The 26,272-nt window shown below is 39.1% G+C and overlaps 2 protein-coding genes across 2 annotated transcripts; one reads left to right on the forward strand and one right to left on the reverse strand.

Annotated features, from left to right (window-relative positions):
* Nucleotides 1-1,034: 1,034 nt before the first annotated feature.
* Nucleotides 1,035-9,920, reverse strand: LOC136877582 (NPC intracellular cholesterol transporter 2). The gene is made up of 4 exons (XM_067151743.2): nt 9,792-9,920; nt 8,437-8,544; nt 1,570-1,748; nt 1,035-1,226 (listed from the first exon to the last, which is right to left on the reverse strand). The coding sequence occupies exons 1-4, from the start codon at nt 9,853-9,855 to the stop codon at nt 1,140-1,142; spliced, it is 438 nt and encodes a 145-aa protein (XP_067007844.2). The 5' UTR covers nt 9,856-9,920; the 3' UTR covers nt 1,035-1,139.
* Nucleotides 9,921-14,515: 4,595 nt separating this feature from the next.
* LOC136877574 (NPC intracellular cholesterol transporter 2) lies at nt 14,516-24,662 on the forward strand. The gene is made up of 4 exons (XM_067151731.2): nt 14,516-14,622; nt 16,793-16,900; nt 23,946-24,124; nt 24,470-24,662. Exons 1-4 carry the CDS (start codon nt 14,559-14,561, stop codon nt 24,554-24,556), a joined length of 438 nt encoding a protein of 145 aa, XP_067007832.1. The 5' UTR covers nt 14,516-14,558; the 3' UTR covers nt 24,557-24,662.
* The last annotated feature ends 1,610 nt before the right edge of the window (nt 24,663-26,272 follow it).

Below are 26,272 nucleotides of genomic sequence, written 5' to 3' on the forward strand. Positions count from 1 at the left end.
TCTGTCGGTCACACACGCAGACCATGATACCCGCAGAAAATAGTCAATTTCTCCGTCATTTGAATAGTATGGTAAATTATGAACATAACGAAAGTTGTTTATAATGAAGAGATGTTTCCCATACGGTCCACGGAGTTTACAGGAAGTCAATAGTATAAGAGAAAATGGAGGAAAACCGTTCTGATTTTCCTATAAATCCCCGTCTAATCAAAGATTTTAAAATGAAATGCACATAGAAACCCTCGGGGTGAGTATACTCCAAATATGAAGTTTGGTTGAAATCTATCCAGCCGTTTTGCCGTGATGGTGGAACAAACAAACAAACAGAGAAACAGACACGAAAAGTAAAAACCACCGATTCGGTCTTGAGTTGACCTAAAACGTATACATATCTGAAAAATTGGCAAAACAAACGAAATTACAGACAGCGGACCCCCTACAACTTTATTTATAAGATAGGAAGAGGAATTAGCAAATGGAATAATTTATGGAGGAAAATGTTCGAAATACGTCATACCTCTTTAAACTCATTTAAGAAAAGACTAGGTAAAAACCGATAGGGAATCTGTCATCCGAGTGACAGTGCTAAATGAAGGCGGACTGCGTGGATCAATTGGTGGATCAATCTAAGCTCAATGTAGCGTGTTCGATTCCGGCTCAGATCGGTGATATTTGGAGGTGTTCAAAACACGTCAGTCTCGTGTCGGTAGATTTATTAGCACGTAAGAGTACTCCTGTAGAGCAAAATTGCAGTACCTCGGAGTCTCCGAATACATGACAAGTATTTAGTGGAATGTAAAATCAATGACATTATTATTCCTAAATCCATAACCGTGGGGAATGACTGACCTAAGGCGATGTGGCTATGATATCTGAAGGCAAAGCAAAGGATACATAAATCTGTTATGGTGGACGGAGGGTGAGATTGTCAATGTGATGGAAGTATGAAGGTAGAAAGCATTAATGAGTGATTAGATAGTCATTGGAGGACGGAAAAGTGGTCACCGAGTGGTGAGTGGTATTAAGTCAGTGTGTTAGACAAAAATCAGAGAAACATTTATTAACAAAGTTAGATTTATATTAATTTTTGTTACAGCGGATGTTTCAGACAATAACTTCAGTCGATCTGTGAAGACAGTTCAGTTGACAACCTGGCCCGTAATTTGGAAGCATTCAACAGCTTTCTTGTCCTGGTCGACCAGAGTAAATTGTATGTCCACCGTAACCTGAGGAGGAGAAATAATACATTGTCAATGTCACTGTAATGGTATTGTTGTTGTGGGTATTAACGTTTACGTTTTCATCTCTATCACTGTTGGTATACGGTTATCCTTCTCAATCATCCTAATTTTAATTCAAAGGTGTGTACGATGTAATTTACTCTTAGCTTGGTAATAGAACAGGAAATATTGCTTTATAATGCTGGATTAAACTATGAGCCCCCTCAGTTACCATAGGGTATACTGAGCTATTGCTAAAAATGCACGAATATTGTCTGTCAGGGGACGGATCTTAAATAAACAATTAGACTTTCAGATAGGAGTTCAGGTTTTAAATCTTCAGCCTTACCAGAGGATAAGCTTCCAGAATAGGCATTTCCAGGCGGTAGGTTACTTCTTCACCTGCGGCTAGTGGGCACTCTGAGTTGGTGAGACTCTTGCAGCCGTCCTGTTGAGGCAGTGGGTAGTCGATGGTGATACCAGCACTTGTAGCCTTCACCTGGGGAGTCAACTTGCTCACGGCATGGTCTGAAACGGAGAAAAGTAGAAAATTAATACACTGACTGACAGAGCAAATGCAACACCAAGAAGGAGTGGTCAGAACTTTATGCCAATTGCAGGGTAGACTGACGTCACTGAGGTATGCTCATGATGTGAAATGCGCCGCTGTGCTGCGCACGTAGCGAACGATAAATGGGACACGGCGTTGGCGAATGGCCCACTTCGTACCGTGATTTCTCAGCAGACAGTCATTGTAGAACGTGTTGTCGTGTGCCACAGGACACGTGTATAGCTAAGAATGCCAGACCGCCGTCAACGGAGGCATTTCCAGCAGACAGACGACTTTACGAGGGGTATGGTGATCGGGCTGAGAAGGGCAGGTTGGTCGCTTCGTCAAATCGCAGCCGATACCCATAGGGATGTGTCCACGGTGCAGCGCCTGTGGCGAACATGGTTGGCGCAGGGACATGTGGCACGTGCGAGGGGTCCAGGCGCAGCCCGAGTGACGTCAGTACGCGAGGATCGGCGCATCAGCCGCCAAGCGGTGTCAGCCCCGCACGCCACGTGAACCGCCATTCTTCAGCATGTGCAAGACACCCTGGCTGTTCCAATATCGACCAGAACAATTTCCCGTCGATTGGTTGAAGGAGGCCTGCACTCCCGGCGTCCGCTCAGAAGACTACCATTGACTCCACAGCATAGACGTGCACGCCTGGCATGGTGCCGGGCTAGAGCGACTTGGATGAGGGAATGGCGGAACGTCGTGTTCTCCGATGAGTCACGCTTCTGTTCTGTCAGTGATAGTCACCGCAGACGAGTGTGGCGTCGGCGTGGAGAAAGGTCAAATCCGGCAGTAACTGTGGAGCGCCCTACCGCTAGACAACGCGGCATCATGGTTTGGGGCGCTATTGCGTATGATTCCACGTCACCTCTAGTGCGTATTCAAGGCACGTTAAATGCCCACCGCTACGTGCAGCATGTGCTGCGGCCGGTGGCACTCCTGTACCTTCAGGGGCTGCCCAATGCTCTGTTTCAGCAGGATAATGCCCGCCCACACACTGCTCGCATCTCCCAACAGGCTCTACGAGGTGTACAGATGCTTCCGTGGCCAGCGTACTCTCCGGATTTCTCACCAATCGAACACGTGTGGGATCTCATTGGACGCCGTTTGCAAACTCTGCCCCAGCCTCGTACGGACGACCAACTGTGGCAAATGGTTGACAGAGAATGGAGAACCATCCCTCAGGACACCATCCGCACTCTTATTGACTCTGTACCTCGACGTGTTTCTGCGTGCATCGCCGCTCGCGGTGGTCCTACATCCTACTGAGTCGATGCCGTGCGCATTGTGTAACCTGCATATCGGTTTGAAATAGACATCAATTATTCATCCGTGCCGTCTCTGTTCTTTCCCCAACTTTCATCCCTTTCGAACCACTCCTCCTTGGCGTTGCATTTGCTCTGTCAGTCAGTGTATATCAGCTCTCTCCATTTCCCCTTCATACCCAGGTATATTCTTAGGTTTCGATAAAGTTACAGAAAGGACGGGAGTTACAGCATTGTGAATATATGACATGAAAAACTGGAAAACTGGAAGATCAAGGCTTCCACTTTCCGCTACCTTGACAACAGGTGAAATACAGTAGAACACTTTAGTAGCCGTCTTTGCCTGCAGGCTGAATGAACTTCACGCCCAAACACTCTACGGAAGTACTCTAATTTCTACATTTTTAACCTTTCTTACAGAAAATTGGATCAGAATCCTTCCTTTACTTATTATCGTATGGATAGTCTCATCTACAATTTGTAATATTTGTATATATTCAAATATATTCAAATTAATGTAGATGTGAAATATGCAAATGTTTAAAAATATGTACAACACGCTTTTACAATTCAGTGTCTTAAATAATCACACTATTCATTAAATAACTGTAATGTTCATTATATTAAATATGGCTACGGATTATCCACGGATAATTTTCTTTAACAGTAGTGCTTTCTTTTGATTTTATTACAAATACTGGAGAAATTGTTTCCCTAATATTATATTCCTTTTATACATAAATTTCAAGATAATCAGGTGATCACTAGGTTGCCTCTATTTCTGATTAAAAAAAAGTTTACATGATTGACTGAATTATCTTGTTGAAGATTGTGTTATCCCTACACTTTTAATGTAATGCAACCGCAGATAAATCAATGATTATAATGTAAAATAAGCTTCTCCTGAACAAACTGGAGAGTGGGTGGTGGTGGTGTTGGCGGTGGTCATTGTTTTAAGTGGGAGTAAAATTGGACAAACATCCTATATTAATACCAGTGAGAGGGAAAATTGAGGAGAAGCGACACTTCGAACAATTAATGTATCGGCAAAGTATAGGTAAGGGCCACAAGGCTTCCTAGACCTTCGTGGTCGGAAGAACACGAGTTGACTAAGGCAGGTCGGATAGTACAGATGAAGTGAGGAGCCTAAGGCAACTCAGTGGAGACAATGCCTTACATAGAGTTGTGGTCCCCAAAACAAGCTCTAAATTTGAGAGCTGGTCCCAATTTTAGTCGCCTCGCCTCTATTTTAGGGCGGTGATACAACGGACGTATTCTACCAGCGCCGCCCACAGGGGGAAATCAAATGACGTGAGAGCACCACTATAGAGGGGGTAAAGATGTGTTTAGTTCACTTAAAAAGAAGCATGGGTACGTTTCCTTTCCAGAGAGTTGGGAATTTTAGAAACACGGCCTCTTCTCCTACGTAAGATGAATGAAGATGTACGGTATATTCATCTGAAAGTTCTTCTTTTCCCATCCGAATATATTATTCTGTACTTCCCAAAACATAAATCTATACTGTTCATTTGTATCACGTGTATATAGGATAAAATAAATACCGTGAATAATTTTCTAAATAACTAAACTCTTGATGAAAGGCTTGTTCATTTTAAAGTATGCTGTATTAGAATAGATGTATTTTGTCTAGCAAGATAAGGCCAGTCCATCCAACCATCAACAAGAAATGAATGATGATTACGAGGAGAATAACGTACACTTTTATAACATGAGTATAGTATTCAGAAATGATAAGGTAGCTAATTTATTTTATTCTTAATAATAACACTAGAAGACCCGTGTTTCTCTGCAGAATTCGTTATAAATATTGTTTTTTGCTAGTTGCTTTACGTCGCACCGACACAGATAGGTCTTATGGCGACGGTGGGACAAGGAAGGACTAGGAATGGGAAGGAAGCGGCCGTGGCCTTAATTAAGGTACAGCCCCAGCATTTGCCTGGTGTGAAAATGGGAAAGCACGGAAAACCATTTTCAGGGCTGCCGACAGTGGGGTTCGAACCTACTATCTCCCGAATACTGGATACTGGCCGCACTTAAGCGATTGCAGCTATCGAGCTCGGTCGTTATAAATAGGTCGGATAACTCGTCTTGATATGCCTGTCGTAGTCATGTTGATCTGCTTGCCTTTTTCAATGGTTTTGTGAATATTTAATAAGAAGCGCTTTATGGCACGCTGCAGTTCGTAATCTGAATTAATCAATTATGACGTCATCATGCCGTCTGTTTGGTAAAAATATATAGGTCTACATATATTCGGTTTTTTTATCATGCAGTTCTTGATGTGTGGTATTGTGTTGTAGAAGGCAATGGTATTTTTAATAGCAGTTCTTCTATAAAGAGCGGTTGCCTAGGTTAGTCTCGAAACACCGATTTTTGCCAGGCAGGGAACGTTTTCAAGATACATGGCCTTCTCTCTTTCAAGTGTAGCTAGGTTATCCTTCGACATGTGTTCCCAGATGGACGTATTTTATGATGGGTCTGTTTATACGTAGATTCTTTTCCTCTTAGCAGCATGTAATAACTAGGAACGCTCTGCCATGTGTTGAGTATATATGGTAGCTGGGAAAGGTAACGATTTGATTTTATGATTCCTCAAAGTTGGCTGAACTTAGAGACCTGCCTATGTCTCATGATTTACCGGCAAGTTATTCCAGAGAGAGAAAAAGAACAGAAATGAAGTAAATTGGTCTAGTAGAACAGACGGGCGTATTTGCCAAAGAAGTTTCTATTAAACTCGTTTATACCGGGCGAGTTGGCCGTGCGCGTAGAGGCGCGCGGCTGTGAGCTTGCATCCGGGAGATAGTACGTTCGAATCCCACTATCGGCAGCCCTGAAAATGGTTTTCCGTGGTTTCCCATTTTCACACCAGGCAAATGCTGGGGCTGTACCTTAATTAAGGCCACGGCCGCTTCCTTCCAACTCCTAGGCCTTTCCTATCCCATCGTCGCCATAAGACCTATCTGTGTCGGTCCGACGTAAAACCCCTAGCAAAAAAAACCTCTTTTATTGTATAAAATATTTGTTTATATTTTCAGTGCATAGCTTGAAGAAAGTCTTATCTCCAATATCAAACAATATATGAAAAACAATCTAGAACTTCAACTATTACCTAGTAGACATGCCAAATGAATTCAACAGATAGCAGAGTGATCCTAATAAACGGGGTGAAAATGAATGTGAAAATAACCGAGAATATGGATGTATGTGGGTATGTTCCAGAATAACTCACTACGAAACTTTCTACACATATGACTTAGGGCCTACATCTGGAAAAGAAATATTAAGGAGATGAAACATCTCAACCACCGCTCGGGGTGAGGAATGGGAGGGAATGATATGTGAAAATATTAGAAAATAACCGATATTAATGCCGAAAAATACATTGTTTATATGCTGCTGAGAAGAATTTTGACGCTCTGGATACCGTTTATGTTCGCATTCAGCCTTTATTGAGACGGGGGGATGAGACGGGCTTAAATGTCAATAGTTTAAAATGACCGAGATTAGTGTTGAATCCACTGATTTTGGTGCCACAAGGATGATTTGTGACAGTCGCAATGACACTTGAAATAATGTACATCATATCAATGGTGCGGCGGGTAAATAAACCTACATATAACTATAATTTTTTTTTTCGGAATGATCAAATACTTCCCAGTCAGATCGAAATTCCACAAGGACAAAGGTTTGCTCTAAAATTAGAAAATCTAAAACTAAAAAATCGAACACATCTAAATAACTAAAATTACATAACAGACACTAAAATGTCAATCAACATCTCAAAAAAGTAATTCTATGAAAATATACTTCACACATAACTACCTGTAAAAAATTCTAAAGGTAAACATTAAAATACGATCCGGGCAACGCCGGGTACTACAGATAGTTATTAATAAACGTTACAAGTGTGAGGCAGATGTCTATCGAAGAAAATGCCAAGCTTATACTGAACTCATTCTTCGGTGATAATGTTGCTTGAAAGTAGCAAGGAAATCTCCTTTGGCAGAGACAGGTGCTCTATTCCACTGCCGTGCTGAAGAAATAACATATGAATTTGTGTTTCTTGTGATGCAATTAGATAGTATCAATAGGAGTGTATCAGTTTTAAGCTATGTTCCGAAATTATGATTTTATAAGCGGTGGTGACATTGACAGTACAAGTAAGGAAGCGAGTATGAGGAAAATATTCGCGTCCTATTTATCTAATGAGCTCACACAATTGAGTAGTTTAATGTTATCGCGTATCAAAATTGAGATCTGAAGTAACACAAGAGGGATTACTTAGAAACACAAATTCATGTTAATTATTCAGCACCGCAGTGGAATAGACCACCTGTCTCTGTCAAAGGCGACTTACCTCCTAACTGTCAGGCAACACTATCACCAACTCCGACTCGTTGGCTGAACGGTCAGCGTTCTGGCTTTTGGTACAGAGGGACCCGGGTTCGATTCCCGGCCGCGTCGGCGATTTTAATTTTAATTGGTTAATTCTAATGCCATGTGGGCTGGGTGTATGTGTTGTTTTTATCATCATTTTATCCTCATCACGACGCGCTGGTCGCCTACGGGCGTCAGATAGAAAGACCTGCACCTGGCGAGCCGAAGCCGTCCTGGGATATCCCGGCACTAAAAGCCATACGCCATTTTTTTTTTATCACCAAAGAATGAGTTCCGTATGAGCTTGGCATTTTCTTGGATAGACACTGTCTCAGACTTGTACTGTTTATTAACATATAGCTGTTATACGTGTGATACGTGGAATTCCAAGCCAAAGTAGCACAAATGACCTAGGCCCCACTGTGAGTTGTTCGGAAAAATTCAAATGCGCTAAATGCCCGGATAGTTTTTTAATATTTGCCTTTAAGTTAATCATTATTGCAAAAAGGGAATCTTCGAGTCAACTTAATAGAATCATATCCGACGAAGGCTCGTTAACGCAGAGAGGCATATAAAATATATCAATTCAGGAACATACGTATACCTTCCAAATTCTATTCCCATTTAAAGATGTTCAGGCTCTGGTAGACTGCTGTTATGATGTACCTGGTCTCCAAATTGAGTAGTAAGAAAATGGTCTCACTGACGACCTTTACGGTTTTTGCCGAGGTGTTGGAAGTTCGTACCACAGGCGTTTCTATATGTGTCGGAAAGTGTACGGACACGATATTGGTGCATTTCAACTACTTCGGCCAACATATTTCGGGGTGTAGGTCGTATCCGCTGCTTGGACTTGGAAGGCCAGCGCTATTCTTTCTGAACCACTCTAGCACGTTTAGCACAATCACGTTTAATCGCCTTTCACTGACAGAGCTCCATGAAGCTTTATCGTCATATATGTAGTTATCATTGTAAGGAATTTTGTACTTACCTATGGCGATGTCCACTTCTGCGACGATGTTCTTTCCTCGCTTGAATTCGCATGGCTGAGTGTCACAGCCGCTGACCCTCACTTCAAGAGGAGCTGGTCCTGATACACCTGAGAAAACACTCTTGTCATGATGTAATTAACTAAGATTAGACATGTGTAATCCAGGAAAATAATTTAGAAATAATCCGTCGATAATTTGTGTCCTCATGACATAGTCTACACATTATCCACGGAACTTCAACAGAACGTACATTAATATATTTTCTTTTAATTTCAAAATATTTCTTCAAAAATAATGATCGAGTTGCGTGCAAGTTAAAAAAACAGACGACTATTCCGAAATATTTTCCTTATAGCCCATGAGAATGATTCCTGAATATGCAAACATACAAATAGGATTAGAAGCACATGTACAGGAAGGTTAAGTCCAGAGAATTGATGATGAAAACTCGCCATTTGTATTTTACCGAGAGCTCATTCCCGGCAGATGGTGAGGGGATACATTTTTAATCAATGGAATGCTCTCTCAATTATTGCCCCACAGTAATTCAAGTTACTAAATAAAACTCGGGTATAATACTAACTCATGACTGCCAGATATTTATCCCATACATAAGACTAATTTAACAGAATATATATACACCGAGCTCGATAGCTGCAGTCGCTTAAGTGCGGCCAGTATCCAGTATTCGGGAGATAGTAGGTTCGAACCCCACTGTCGGCAGCCCTGAAAATGGTTTTCCGTGGTTTCCCATTTTCACACCAGGCAAATGCTGGGGCTGTACCTTAATTAAGACCACGGCCGCTTCCTTCCCGCTCCTAGCCCTTCCCTGTCCCATCGTCGCCATAAGACCTATCTGTGTCGGTGCGACGTAAAGCAATTAGCAAAAATAACAGAATATAATCTATTAGAAATCATACCATCCTTAAGCTTTTTAAATATATTCTCTATGTCCAATGGCTTCGTAAGTGTCGATAAAATACTGACATTAAAATGAACCCCTTTTTATAGTACGTTCAACTCCCTTCATGTGCTTCATACTCAATGAATAAGGATTGCTGTTATATCTTGATTAAGAAAAAGGGAAGAAAGGATAAACTATATTAATAAAATGAAGTGTACTCTTGAATATTTCCGCAAATAATCGCAGATAAATTGTGAAACATGTTATTCATCTTCGAGTACAAGTTGTGATTTTAATATTTATCCTTATGAATTATGTAGTATAAGAGATACATACAAAACGTATCTTATGAATGCATAATATTTTTTGCACTTAAAGAAATGCCTTTCATACCTCTTTTGATTAAGGGATATCAAACGAATTTCGGGAGGGGAAGAGTGTTCTACTCACATTTGTCGAAGGAAGTAGCGCTGGCTGCTGCTACCACAAGGGTGATTACTAGAAGATGGAACATGATTTGATTTTACGGTGCTGTAGTCGGCTGCGATGGAATGCTCGAAGATGACTCGAACAGTCTAGGTTTATATACCATATCTCGGCTAGGTTTTTGGCGCACACCTGGGCATTCTGAAGTGTCCGATGACCTACGTTATCTCAAGTGCTTCGTGTCGAAGTAATTACATCATGCTACCGGATTAGATATTCACTTATGTGAAATTTTCTTATACCTCCTTAGTTACAACATGTTGTTGGTCCATTTCAAGATTTCCTTTTATACAGATCGTGGAATGCTAAGTGTTGGTTTTTACAATTAGTTATATGGTAATGTAAATTAATATTATAACGTAATAGCTCACAAATATTTAGGATCAGATGCACACGTGGAACGTCACACCCTATATCCTCTGTTTGGAAGACAAATATAACAATTTACTGTTATGTGGGATGTTTTAACTATATTTTGTATTCTAATTGAGGATTAAAGTTTTTGGTAGGGACGAAAACCAGAGATCGGGCGGCGTGTATTTTCATCATCTCTGAAAATTGCCACACATGATTCACATATAGATCTAATGAAAACCTACAACCTGTTTTCCAGTCATTGACCGGGTCAGGGATGGAATGAATGAAACATATATAGGCTGTTATTACAATGGGGTCGCCACTCCCAAGGTGATTTTATTAATGAGTGATAAATGCTATGAAATGATAATGGAGAGTGTTGATGGAAAACCGGAGTACCCGGAGAAAAACCTGTCCCGCCTCCGCTTTGTCCAGCACAAATCTCACATGGAGTCACCGGGATTTGAACCACGGTATCCAGCGGTGAGAGGCCGACGCGCTGCCGTCTGAGCCACGGAGGCTCTATATAGATCTAATATTCTAGCAATATCATAATTGCGTTTTAAACATATTCTAATTATCTATGCTCATACTTTCCTGTGCGTCTGTGTGAGAGTACTATCATCGATCTCCCCCAGTCTCATTATTGACCTTGGCAATATAAATGTGAGTGAAGCATAAACATTCTATTTGAAGCCGATACCTGTTACGAATGGTGTGAAAGAGTCACTTGTAAATTTGGTTTGTGTACACATTTTCAGTTGGTTTGGCAGGCTAATATATAATTTAATTTTCTGTCTCAATGAAAAGCGCAATCGAAAATTACGTCATTTTTAAATTTTAGATCACACATCTTCAATGATGCTTAGTTTACCTCTGAAGATGATGATGAACCTGCTTGTGGAACCAATGAGCCTTCAGACTGTAACTCAATACACCTAGTTGATTGCATTTTTAATGTAGATATGAGTCGATGAAATTAAGTACCATTCTAATGCTCGTCTTAGTAACTCCACGCTGGGGTTAGAACTTCTCATCTCCGAGGTCTTCAATGTCAAAAGCAGCTTCTCGTCCATTCAGACTCATAGGTGTATTTTTGGTCTAGGTACAGTAGTTCGAACCAATATAGTCATAACTATCACACGTAAACTTACAGGAATGTAAAATACATTGTATCCTCTGCCATTGAATTGTCAGCAGTGTTTCACACAATCAAAAATAGTTAGATGTTTACCTCAAATAAATGTAGAGAATGCTGTATTGGTAGGACTGTGAAGTGTTCATATTATTTTTCAGTATTACGGTGGAGAATTAAGCACACATTACACGAACATCTCCTGCATAGTATTTTATGCCTTTCATGTGCAGAATGAAAGCCTCTATGAATTAACTGAGCCCCACTGCAATCGTCTATTTGCAACTAGCACTGTGGGCCGAGGTCCACAATTCGAATAATTAAATCATTAAACATTGAGCGTACTATTCGTCGTCCTACTTTTTCTACTTCTCTTTCCCTCAATGACCAAGTCCATTAATCTCCTAGGTAATATATATCCTCCTCGATTCGACTCACATGTCCCATAACCAAAGCCGATTTGCACGTACAGATTTATCCATCGTGCGTAACTCTTACAGCCTTAATATCCTCAACCGAGAACCGTTTTGCCTTTGTTCCCAGCTAACTTTCATGTCTCTTACTTGTAAGATATCCCGTTTCAGCCCAGATTTCACTGTTCGAATAATTTGCTTGTTGCTTGTTGCTTTAAGGGGCCTAACATCGAAGGTCATCGGCCCCGAATAATTTGAACAATAGGATGCACGTGCAGTATATTCACACCCATTTTTAAACAATTATTTGAATTATGATTTTTATTTGTCCTACTTTCATTATAGTAACTTATCTAACCAAAATTATTCTCAAAAATTACATCTTGGCCGAGTATTATAATGTCCATGATGGCTAATATGATATAGTACACTTGTCACTAATAAGGTGTAAAATTCAGTATTTGTCCTTCCAAGTTCCAAGAAATGTTGCGTATTAAGGATGTTTTGACCATAACATGGATATCGCAGTTTTGTACCAGAAATAGTACTTGAATTGCTGTACCGAACTTCGACTCAGACAAGTGACACATTCCAAGTTTCCAAAACTTTTCAAATTTTTATTTTTATTTTAGTTCTTTTTTCTTTTTTTGCTAGCGGCTTTACGTCGCACCGACACAGATAGGTCTTATGGCGACGATGGGATAGGAAAGGCCTAGGAGTTGGAAGGAAGCGGCCGTTGCCTTAATTAAGGTACAGCTCCAGCATTTGCCTGGTGTGATAATGGGAAACCACGGAAAACCATCGTCAGGGTTGCCGATAGTGGGATTTGAACCTACTATCTCCCGGATGCAAGCTCACAGCCGCGCGCCTCTACGCGCACGGCCAACTCGCCCGGTGGTGCTAACTTGCCCAACAGGTAGTGTATCCATGGGTCATTATGGAAATTGTATTGTTCTTCCAATATAACATTTCTGGGAGTAATACATGTTACATCTGCTAGGAATGAGGTGTTCCAGTTTTCAAATTCTCGAACAGTGAAAAGTGGGTGGACACAGGATATATTTCAATAAGTTAGAACTTAGAGACATGAAAGTTATAAGCAGGTGGAAACAAGGGCGTGAGGTTGCACGGATGAGGAGATAAGGATAGTAATAATACACGTCGGTGGGTGAAGATTTGTGCGTATACCGACTTCGGTGGTGGGTTAATGTGAGGCAAATGGAGGAGGATAGGTTACCTAGGAGAATAATGGACTGGGTTATCGAGAGTAAGAGAAGTAGGAGGAGACGAAAACGCAGCTAATTACGCGCAGTTTTTATTATTAGAGGTGTAGACCTCAGGCCACAGAGATAATTGCAAATAGATGAATTTTGAGGGGTTCAATTAATTTATAGAGTTTTACCGGTTGAACGCTGAAAGGCGATCATTCTATAATGAATTTGTTTGTATGATGTACACCTAATTCCCCAAAGTAATCTGAAAATAATATGAAAATTAAATTTAACAGTCCCTACATAGCATTCTCCTCATTTATTTGAGGCATACACCTAAATATTTTCGATTCTGTACTATACAACTGACATTGCAATTGCAGAGGTTATGATGTCGGTTATATTACTATAACATTTTAATGGTGATGATTGTGTTTATTCCAACATCCTAACCGAAGATTACTCCTATGATTCAGAGAGGATGGAATGAAGAGCATTATATCGGAACACTCGGAGTCCGAGGTTGTAAACCCAGCACTGGAGTTGCCAAAAAATAAATTAAAATTGTATCCAATTTCAACCTCTTCAACGCATATATACATCTAAAACACAAACCCTTACATGTATTAAGTCCTCAGTCTTAAGTCTGATTGGAACCCCAGCAGCTCCACCATCAGATTACATAGATACTTTGTAGAGGTGTACTAGTAAATTAAGAATTGAAGTAATTTCCCATTGCATTTTCCCATAGAGAACGATAATGCAATTAAAAGCTATTCCAAGCCCAATATAAATTTTCACACGAAACAAATCTATAAGTGACTATTTCACACCATTCGTAACAAGGACTGGCTGAATATGGAGTGCTCATACCTCATTCTTTTCTTATTGTCAAAGCAAAGAAATAAAAGGAATGCAGGTTTATGATAGTAACATACATTTCGCCAACTCTCACACAGCTGTACTGAGGTTTTGAGCAAATATAATTAGAATGGTTGTAAAATTCAATTGGTATAATTCTAAAAGGTTTGGTCTGACAGTTTGCAGGAAGGACGTCAATCCAAATGGCCCTAACATCGTTTTCCGTCCCTACCAAGAACTTTTAACCCCAGTGATAATATGAAAATATTGTTCAAAAATCCTAAGAGGGCTAGTGACTAGTATCCAATAAATAGTTACCTTTATCTTCCAAAAAGAGTATGGAGGATGTGTGGCTCCCGACTTATTGTTCCTTTGTCTGATACAGCTGAACCTTAATATTTTTAAATATTATACTTAGTGAGCTATAACGTTATAATCGTAATTGTCATTACCATTTAACCCAGTAGCATAGCAACACTCCTATCCTTTTTTTATATAAATGAATAAAGGCTTGAAATATACTTGTAACTGAGGAGGTATGAGAATATTATGTTCACATTAATGAAGATCAAACACGATAAAGTGATATTAATACTTTGACACTAAACACTTGAGATAACGTAGGTCATCAGACACTTCAGAAAGACCAGGTGTGCACCAAAAACCTAGCCGAGATATGGTATATAAACCTGGACTGATCGAGCCATCTTCGGGAATTACATCGCAGCCGACTACAGCTCCATAACATCTCACCATGTTCCGTCTTCTAGCAGTCACCCTTCTGGTAGCAGCAGCTAGCGCTACCTCATTCGATAAATGTAAGTATAACATCATCTTATCAAACACACTTCCTCTCGTGAAATTCGTTTGATATAATTTCAATATGAGTGTGAAAGGCATTTCTTCACGCCCGCAAAATTTATTATGTACATGTAAGAGAGTTTTTGTATGTGAGAAACAGTTATAATAGATCATTCAAAAAGTTAAATTGTAAAACCAGTGTTTTTACCCGAAGAATATCATGCCTCACCTCTTCTCTGGAACTATTTAACAGTATATTTAATTACTTACTATATTCTCCTCCATTCTTCTCTTTTCCTTGAACAAAATGTAACAGTTATATTTATTTACTGACTTCTTATGATGTTTCTGAAGGAATTTGGACCAATCATAATAAAATTTAAACAAAGAATTTTAAAGTGGGGTTCCTTACCAAAACTTAAAAAGCCATTAGATAATGAAAATGAATTACAAGCCTAAGGTTGAGTTCTCAATTTGGACAAATTAATGATATGTCATAGGATGTATTCTGTTGACTTCTGCTTATGTAAAGGATGAATACCTGGTGCTCATAAGTTATTAAACCAACTGAGTTGTATCTAGTAATCTGAATTATTGTGGGGAAAAATAGAGAAGGTATTCCTGTGATTAAGGATGTATCACTTCACCAACGAGTTCTCGGTAAACATAGAATGGACTTAACACTCAAGTCTAATCCTAATATTAGTACACGCGATTCACTATGCAAGATAATGTATTTCATCATTTATTGGTTTAAATGAAACATAGGCCTACAAATGTATCTCATTATGCTTTCTGAAACACCTTCCCTGTCCACACAGAAGTCATGAAAACACAAGACTGAATGTACGTTCATCTTCAGTACCAAGCACGTCTTCATAGTTTTCTGATAATCAATCAATCAATCAATCAATCAATCAATCAATCAATCAATCAATCAATCAATCAATCAATCAATCAATCAATCAATCAATCAATCAATCAATCAATCAATCAATCAATCAATCAATCAATCAATCAATCAATCCTGATCTGCATTTAGAGCAGTCGTCCAGGTGGCAGATTCCCGATCTGTTGTTTTCCTAGCCTTACTTAAATGATTGCAAAGAAATTGGAAATTTATAGACGAAGAGAATTTTACTTCTTTCCGAAAAACATCCCTGCGTCAAATAAATAAATAAATAAATAAATAAATAAATAAATAAATAAATAAATAAATAAATAAATAAATAAATAAATAAATAAATAAATAAATACATAAATAAATAAATAAATAAATAAATAAATGTCCATGTTCTCAGTTTACGATGTCTGAATTGATTGCTATATTCAGATTCTATCACTGTAACTACTCCTAACAACCCACTATAGGAGTAAGACGAGAAACAACTGTTCTACTCTTCGGAAATGTTGAGAAGTCAGTACGCACGCAGAGCACTCCGTTACACCAGTACATTTTTCAGAGTTGTTAACAAAGCACATGATTGCAAATCTAAACGTGTGACTGACAGAAAATGGCCAAGGAAATGTATCAGAAAGGTACACAGCGTATCAAAGTAAAAAGTGGTGAGGTTCTTAGCAATGAAATAAAACTACTGGATCATTATTGCGCTCCGTCTGTCTACTGGAGGGTTAATAGTTCCTCTCGTAGGCTGAAGTCATTGCTTGTTTGTAATAGCAGATTATAATACACTAATGGCGTTCGGCCTCGGAACACCATGCGGCCAGTAAACAAGCAGAAAATGATAATATAGAGGCTGCGACTCTAAGTGTTTGAAAGTTGGTAGCCAGAGGGTCCATCCTTAAATTATTTAATGATTTCTGTTGTAGAATCAGTCTCCCCGAAGCCTTTATTTCAACAACAGCTTGAATTGCTCTCAAGGTTCTATTTGTATATTAGGAATCATACTCGTGGACAATAAGAGAAATATTCGTAAATAGTCATCTGTTTCCTTCAAATTATTTCCTTGCACACAATTCAATTATTCTTTTGGTGCTTGGGAAATACTGCAGAATGATTTTGGAATTAAAGAACATATTAAAGTACGTTCTATTTTATTTCCTTGACTAATACGTAGAAAATTTCAATGAGGACACAAATTGTCGACGGTTTATTTTTAAAGTGTTTTCCTGGATTACCTATGTATACTCTTATTAAACTGTATCATGAAAAGCGGATTATTTCAGGTGTATCGGGACCATCTCCTCTTGAAGTGAGGGTAAGCGGCTGTGACACTCAGCCATGTGAATTCAAGCGAGGAAAGAACATCGTCGCAGAAGTAGACATCGCCATAGGTAAGTACAATATACCTTACAATGATAATTATATGATGTTAACGATTCATTGAGATATGTCAATGAAAAGGAGTTAAACTTGATTGGCTTAAACGTGGCAGAGTGTCTTTGACTGTAGAGCGTTGTCTTCCAAGTCTTAGTTAGTCCTGGCCCCGACTTGTGTTGTTAGAAAAAGCTCAAATGCACCAGCCTTGTGTCAGTACATATTCCGTCCCGTAAAGAAGCTCCTGTGTGACATAATTCTGACACGTCGGCGATCTTGAAAAGCGTAAATGTAGATAGGAAGACATAATATCAATAAAATTTTTTTAGTACTCTACCAGAGCATGAACATCTTTAATTATGAATAGAAATTCGGACGGTATACGTATGTTCTTGAAGTTACATACTTTATGTGTCTCCGTGGCGTTAACGTGCCTTCACCGGATATAATTATATTTGGAGTTGGATGAATAGATGGTTGGCCTTAATATTTCTACTCTATTCATACATCACATCCTTTACATTGTTCACATATTGTATCATGAGATCAATTAATAGAAAATGACGCACGGTTTTTGTTTTATCCCGTATGATATAATTAAATAGCATTGATTTTTGTTTTGGGTAATATAGACCGATATATTAGGATAGGAAAAGAAGTACTTTCAGATTAACATACTGTACACATACAATCACCTTGCCAACAGTTATAAACTAGAGAACGCTTCGTTTCTAAAATTAATAACTTTTTGAAAGGGAATAGTACCCATGCTTTTCTACGTGAACTAAGCAAACATTAGCCACCTCGAGATAGAGCTCTCAGATTTGTTGCTTTCCCCAGTGAGATGGGCCGGTAGAATACATCCTAGGTGTCCTCGGCCTCCAGTACAAGGTGACTAAAGGGGGACCAGAGGCTGTAAATTTTGTAGTGCAGTTGGCGACCACCGCTTTGCTAGCTGAGTCTGACATTGTTTCCACTAATTTGTGTTAGGCTCCTCACATCATCTGTTCTATTGAACCTTCCTTTGTTAACTCGTGTTTTCTTCCGACCCCGACGGAAGATGTACTCTCGCGGCTTAAAGAGATTTGTTTTCATGCACTTCGTGAACCTTCCCTTTATTTTGCGGATACCTCCATTGTACGAAGTGTCGCTCCTCCTTCATTTTGGCTCTGATTAGTGGTAATATAAGATGGTTGTACAGTTGTACATTCTCTTAAATAATTGACCACCACCACCTCTCTCCAGTTTGTTGAGGAGAAGTTTATTCTACATTGTAATAATTGACGTTATCTGCCGTTGCATTCAATTATTATTGCCCGATTAGCACAATCGTTAAGAAGATAATCCAGTCAATCATCAACACTTCATTTTATGGACTACTGAGGCATCCAAGAGGTCACCTCAGGTGACTATCTTGAAATGTAAATATAAGAAATATAACTTCAGGGAAACAATTTTTACAGTATTTGTAATAAAGTCAAGAGAGGGACCACAATCATTTTAGAAAATTAGCCTAGAAAACCTTGCCCTCTATTATAGGATACAATTGGTGCGCGGGGAACGGTACCGAAACTATTACACAGGTTTTGAATGAGCCAAGATTTGTACTAGAAATTGCTCAATTCAATTACTCTCACTTACTTTTATTCTGAGGAACCATCTTTATATCCTGTAAAATTATTGTTAATATTATTATTTTTAAAGTAGGTAATTGTTTATATAATATACTTTGTAGTGAGGCAGACCTCAAATGAGGAAAGTTTAAATAAATTCAAATTGAATGAACCGAGTGAATGTCTAAGATATTGAACTGTAAAGGTGGGTTGTTTATAAGTGTATTTTGAAATTTTCGAAATAATAAGAAAAAAAATAAACAGTGTCAAGTTAATAGACAATGGAAAATAGCATCAAATAAAACGGTTTATAAGAAAATTGAAACAGTATTGAGCACGATCAGGAAAAAGCGTATATTATTCTTTGGACATCATATCGGAACTCTTGACACCAGAACTAGCAAAAGAATAATTGCAAAATTACGACATAGCAAGACCAAGATTAAATGGATCACGAAATTAGGGAGGATATTAAAGAACTAGACCCTCAGTGGCTCAGACAGCAGCGCGTCAGCCTCTCACCGCTAGATACCGTGGTTCAAATCCCGGTCCCTCCATGTGAGATTTGTGCTGGACAAAGTGGAGGCGGGACAGGTTTTTCTCCGGGTACTCCGATTTTCCCTGTCATCTTTCATTCCAGCAACACTCTCCATTCTCATTTCATAGCATCTATCAGTCATTAATACATCACTGGGAGTGGCGACCCCATCGTACTAAGCGTCTATATATGATTCATTCATTACACCCCTGACCCGGTCACTGGATGGAAAACAGGTTGTAGGTTTCCATTAAAGAACTACAAAAACAATAGACGATATCAAAAACAAAACAGAAAAATTAAAATGCTTCAATACACACAAACCAGGCTACAGACCAAGATCAATAAAAGGTCTAATGGGAGGGTATTTTCAACATAACAAAAGAAGACAACATCTCTCAGAATGAAAAAAAAAATGGGATGACAGGAAATCCTTTGTATCATTGACTAGGGTGGTGCAATGTCGGCCATAAAATGTAAAATAATAATAATAATAATATATCAAAAGCAAAGTCATCTCCGTACAGACCATGAAGGCCGTTGGAGGGGTGGAAGGTAAAGGCTTCCACTATCCGCAATCTCGGCGCTTGATGGGGGTAAAGTGGTTAGCTCTATGCCCGGCCACCTTTACCCCCAGGAATTAACCAAGTACTCATTTTTGGTGTAGGCTGAGTTAACCTCAGGGCCATGTGCACCTCCCGAAGTGGAAATCTCATTTCTTGAATTTTAGGACATCCTGACGGGGATTCGAACCTGCGTCCTCCCGGGCCAACCGAGCACGTCTTTACCGCCTTAGCCAGGCAGCCCCTGTATATATACATATAATACATATTCCAATTGGTTGATCAAATTATCCATACGATATTAAATGAGGACTGAAAATGTAAAAGGGTGAAATTGCCACGATGATGAATTGTATTTTTTTTTTGCTCGGAATCGGCTGAGCACACTAAGAAATTCCAGCCTTCACCATGTTGCACCGTATGGTCCTTTCAGCCAATTCTGAGCAAAAAATGCAGTTCACCATTGTGGAACTTTCACCCTTTTCCATTTTCACTCCTCAAATGACCAAGGATGTTGGTTTTGTCCCCTTTTTCTACCATCAAAGTAATCTGCCCCAGACTAGCCAGTCGCTCCCTGGCATGTTCAGTTCGCACGATTCAAACTACGAAGACAACTGAAAATCACACCGTCGATTAGATGGGGAACATGTATCTCATATGGACGAGACAAGGTCAACTAACAGCTAAAAATTATACAAGTCGAGGTATGACGTCAGTTTTGAGGAAAACATGTTTATTAAAAATAAACACGAAATTCGAAAGGTATAGCAAAAAAATCGCCGAATGTGACAAGAAATACACGGCTCAGATCTTTATCAGTAGTTAAAGGGTTTATCTTGAGGATCAGTACATAATATTACAGTTAACCAAGTGCATGCCTACACACATACTTAATATTTAGCAAGAAAAAATTTCTGAACTTTTGCACTTTAACAATGTGACCTGCGTGCACTCACCACGCTTCTGGCTGGTTTGTTAATTCTTTGCACTTTACATTGCAGTTGGTGGTCCCCAACTTTAAAAGGAAAACGAGTTTGAATGCACTTCGGGGTGAAAATAACTAATCTAACTGTACACATAAAATATACGTTGAGTGGTAAAACATACTACCAATAAATACACCTCGATAACGAGTATCCATACGTACACAAAAATAAAACAGCTGTGGATCGGAGCCACACACAATTTAACATCACGTAAATGACAAAATATACACAAATCAAAGAACAAAATCATGTTGTTATATTTTCCCTGGCATCACAAAGGAAAACATGCCGCATTCAGGCAGCTCTCAATCATAGTCTCGATGGAAAATATTAATGAAATGAATTTCTCACTTTGAGCAATTACTTCCTATTCAACGTAGGTTCCTGAATTACATGACACCAAACCAATCATCTGATGGACCTTACAACGTCAAGAAAAGAAATTCATGGCACAAAATTCAAAAAAATAAACAGAGTAGGCTTTGACCTTCATCACATAACTCAGCGCAGATTTCTGAAGAAGATTATATGACACAACTAATTCTCAGCGCGGTCATATCATAAAGGACTAGTCAAAATCTAGGCGTCGCGCTATACCATTACAAATTAAAAAAAAACAGGTTGCTATACAAACTCTCCTCGGTAGAAACACAAATCATCCTCCCCTACCACACGGGCCGAATGACTTAAAGAGGAGAATCAGTCTCCCAAAATTGCAGCAAATACCAAAAATATCCGTGGTCCAACCCTTAACACACGCTGCTCACAAGTCTACCCGAGACAAGTTACTCAAACATGGAAATGTGGGCCTTTAAGAATGAGGAACGCGTCCCCTTACTCAACATCACACATTATATCACATGTCCTAAAGTTGCCAAACCTGATACGAATATAAATGACGCCATCTTACTTTCGCTCAAAAAAAAAAAAAAATAAACCACTACCCTGGTCACATACAAGAGCACTCACGCTCGTTAAGTTAAACTTTAAATAAAATGACCGACTGTACTATAATACAACAACTGGAAACAGACATACAGTAATTCCTGTTTGAAAATCTGTAAGTTACTGAAATAACCTACACGTTCAACTCGAGAAAATCGCATTAATAATAATAAAATAATATTAATAATGACAAGATTTGAAGAAATCTGATTCTAATATTCGGAACTTGAAATACGAAATTGCGATCGAGAAAATTGTGAACTGACCACAAATGCACACCCATAATGACAACGAGCTATTAGTGCTACGAAGTACACTCATATTTATATTCAAATAACCATGAAGATGACGCTAACAAAGGTCGTGGATCCAAGCTCCACCAACACACACATTCTCATCCACACTTCATGCAATAAATCGGAAAACGTGACGGCATGTTCTCGCACAATTTAAAATCCCATTATCTAATGAATCTAGTCTTTCCTGACTTTAATTTAAATCCCTTTTACATTTACATTTAAGCTCGGAGACATTAACTGAGTCTCGAACATCAAAGAAAGAAACAAATCATAAAATATTGCTAAAATCAAGGACCTGAACCACTCAGCTATAAAATTACGATAAAGGAAAACAGCAAGCTGGGACCTCATGCAATCGGTCCACGTGTACTTTGCTGTTATTTACATTTAAATGTAGAAGATTCCTTACGGTTTACTGAAACCAACCAACAGCTGAACCTACTTACAAAATGAACACTAACCTATTCCCTGTGCAGTTTTAAAACACGTGCACAAGCACATTATGATATTGGAAATCTAATGTTCATCTTTCGTCGATTCCGCCGCGTACGTTTGGTCAGTCAGCCCCCATTCCTTCTAGCCGGCCATTCTTACTGCGATGTCTTCAAACTTAAACACGTGCGGTCCCTGGATCTCCATCTTGGCGTAGAATTCACGTTCCCGATATCTTGCTGCGTCTGCAGTTTCGGAACTTCACTGAAACATTCCGTTCATTCGGCTATTGCAACTGGGTCAATACAGCTTGCCATATACTATTTACAACGCTCTGGCGTAGTTCCCGAGATCGTAAAACCAGTTCTTGTTCTATCGCGCGACAACTCACTGCTTACCTGGCACCATAACTATGTCAATTTTCCCCCTCACTCCGCACTTCACCCGTATTATGTCACAACTCTTTATATGGTAACAGTACACAATGCTGGACCAGGAAATGTGCTGTCCATGAGTCGTTCGTGTCCTAGGAAGATCTACTTTACTCCACCCAGGTATAAACTTGAAATATGCAGGCAACCATACGTGTGAATGTTCATATCGAATTGTCCTTTCCAACTAAATTTTACAGACGCTAAAATGTCGAATGTATCAAGTTCAGTTTCACCCACAAATGTTAGTGCGTAATGATCCAGTTTTTTTTCTTGGCATTGATCTTACAGGCCCCCATGCCTGTTAACTATCCTTAGCACGCTTCTAATGATGAAAAGTAAAGTCTGAGCATATCGAGCTAGTGTAAGAATGTCCCAATACACGATCAAGACTTAACTTCTCTAATTCCCCGCACGTGGTAAATAGACACTTAATCTCCCTACTTGACTACTTCGAAGCCTCCTGCCGAATAGGCCGCAAACCCTCGCGCTGTTCACTTTTATTAATTCGCATCCATAGATGTTGTCCTATGCTCGTTCAGGGCACATCTCTCGTTTTAACCAATGCATTGGCAATACTGAAATTATGTTTCCTTTTCATTGGTTCAAATCATCGCGTCATCACCTACGCTTATTTTAAACTCATGTCTTATGACATCTATCCTCGTGTCGGGCTTCCGAAATGAGGTCCGTTGGCCTCTGCCGTTGTCTTCCGTCATTCCCTTGTTCTGAAGCATGTACGTTAAGGTCGTGCGTGCGCCAGGTGGCAACCCATTTTTCTTAATTTAGCTTGCGGACAGTAGACCACCGGCGCAAAACATCCTGTCGAATTGTGAAACATATGCCCTGATCACTCCAAGTGTTTCAAGACTTAATAAAATGAATGTTCACTGTACTCTCAACAGATGATAGTACAACAATAAAATGAGCACTTTAATAAGGACTCATTTTTATTTCTGTCCAGAAGCTTAGAAATGTTGAAATTAGACTACCATTTCCGTAGAGTGCTTGGCCGTGAAATTCACTCATCTTGCAGGCAAAGGCAGGGTACAGAAAATTATTTCACTGTTGCCGATGTTAAGGAAAGTTCTCCATAGGTCTTAATGACATTATTTCACATGGTGTAACTACTTATTCCGTCTGCTACGGTACTTGTTCAAAACTCAGAACATCCACCTAAGTGCAAGAATAGACCGGAGGATGAAAAGGAAGAGGGATAGGTGATATAATAATTTTTTGCTTTCCTCCGTTTCAGACCATGCCGTGAGCAAGTTGACTCCCCAGGTGAAGGCTACAAGTGCTGGTATCACCATCGACTACCCACTGCCTCAACAGGACGGCTGCAAGAGTCTCACCAACTCTGAGTGTCCACTAGCCGCAGGTGAAGAAGTAACATACCGCCTGGAGATGCCTATTCTCGAAGCTTATCCTCTGGTGAGAACTGATTGCTTTAAATCTTAACTCGTACCTGACTGTACAATTATTTGACAAGAATCCGTCCCCAAACAGAGAATATGTGTGCTTTATTTCCAATAGCACATTATATCATATGGTAATTGTGCGGAGCTCTAAGTTTAATCCAAAATTGTAAATGAAAAATTCTCCTATAACGAACCTATGAGTAAACTATATCGTAATCAGTTTTGAATTAAAAGTAGTATGTGTGAGAAGGATCATCGTGTACCGTCAGTGATGGCGATGATAACCTCGAAGTTAATGGGCATAACAACATCAATACCATTACAATAACACTGACAATGTATTCTTTCTCCTCCTCAGGTTACGGTGGATATTCAATTTACTCTGGTCGACCAGGACAAGAAAGCTGTTGAATGCTTCCAAATTACCGGTCAGGTTGTCAACTGAACCTTCCTCACACACCGACTGAAGCTATTTCCTCAAACATCTGCTGTAACGAAATTGATATAAAGATAATTTGGTTAATAAATGCTTGTATGATTTTTATCTAACATACTGACTTTATATCATTCATCACTTGGTGTCGACTTTCATCGTCCTCTAATGACTATATTTTCACTTCATCAAGGCTTTCTACCTACATCTGTCTCATCGACCGAATCACACTCCATCCACAAAAACAGATACATGCAACCTTTGTTTTAACTCAATCAATCAATCAATCAATCAATCAATCAATCAATCAATCAATCAATCAATCAATCAATCAATCAATCAATCAATCAATCAATCAATCAATCAATCAATCAATCAATCAATCAATCGCCTTCGATATGCATATAGGACTGTCGCCCAGGTCGTATATTTCCTAGCAGTTGTTAACCTAGATATTTCTTTAATTATTTTAAGGAAGTTGGAAATTTTTACTAAATTTCCCTCTGTAAATTATTACAATCACTAATTCATCTTCCTATAAATGAATATTTGTCGAATTTGTCCTCATAAATTCCAGCTTTACGTTTATATCATGATATTCCTACCTTTGAATGCTTATTCATCTACTAATGTTATTCCAACGCCATCTCTCCACTGACAGCCCGGAATAGACCGCTTAGTCGAGCTGCTCTTATTCTTACTCCAAGTCTGCAGAGCCCGAAGTTTGCAATATTTTCATCACATTACCTTCATATCGGAAATCACCTAGAGTAAATCGTGTTGATGTCCTTTTGATCTTCTCCAGTTAAAGTGATTACCCCAATGTTGTTTGTTCATTACATCAATAACCCAGTACTTACAGTGATCCCCGTGAGGTCTTTTCACCCCATCAACACAGTAATTAAATATGAGAATTTTTCCTTTTAGTCGAACTTAATGACTGACATTTCATCCCGCGTACCATACTACCTTTTTTTTCTGGTGTCCATTGGGCAACATTGTCGAGGTCTTTTTTCAGTCGTTCACAGTCCTGTAACTTATTTACTAATCTTTGATTTCCGTTATTTACTGGCATAATGTTTATACTGTCCACAGAAAGCTTAATGGTACAATAAAACTGCCTTGGGAGACACCGTGTTAATCATTACAGAATGAGATAAAGCTTCACTTACTATAATTTTCTGAGTTCTGTCTTCTAGATATGTAGCCACCCAATCAACCACTCTTTTGTGTATTCAAGTAGCCCTCATGTTCATCAGTAGTTTCCCATAACCAATCCTATAGAAAGCCTTGAATTGGTCAATAACGATGCAGTTCAATTGACATTCTGAATCTAAAATATCTGCTAAATCGTGCTAAAATCCTACAAGTTGAGTTTTACCGGAATAACCTCTCCTTAACCCGAACTGCCTCATATCAAACCCGTTAACAAATTCGCAATCTTGTCTAATATAATCAGAGAAAATGTTTTCTCAGACTTTACAAGCAATACATATCAAGCTTGGTGATTTGTAATTACCTGCTTTATGTTTATAACCCTTTCCTTTGTACACTGGAGTTACTATAACAACCCTGCATTCACTCGCCATAGCTCCTTCATGAAAACAGGAATCAAATACATATTTAAAATACGCCACTATATCTCGACTCATTACCTTTAATATATCCCCAGAATCTTATCAATTCCAGCCGCTTTTATGGCTTTCAACTATTGTGCTTCTCTTGTAA

This window comes from Anabrus simplex, chromosome 1 (genome assembly GCF_040414725.1).
Source record: "Anabrus simplex isolate iqAnaSimp1 chromosome 1, ASM4041472v1, whole genome shotgun sequence".
In the NCBI taxonomy this organism is placed as follows: domain Eukaryota; kingdom Metazoa; phylum Arthropoda; class Insecta; order Orthoptera; family Tettigoniidae; genus Anabrus; species Anabrus simplex.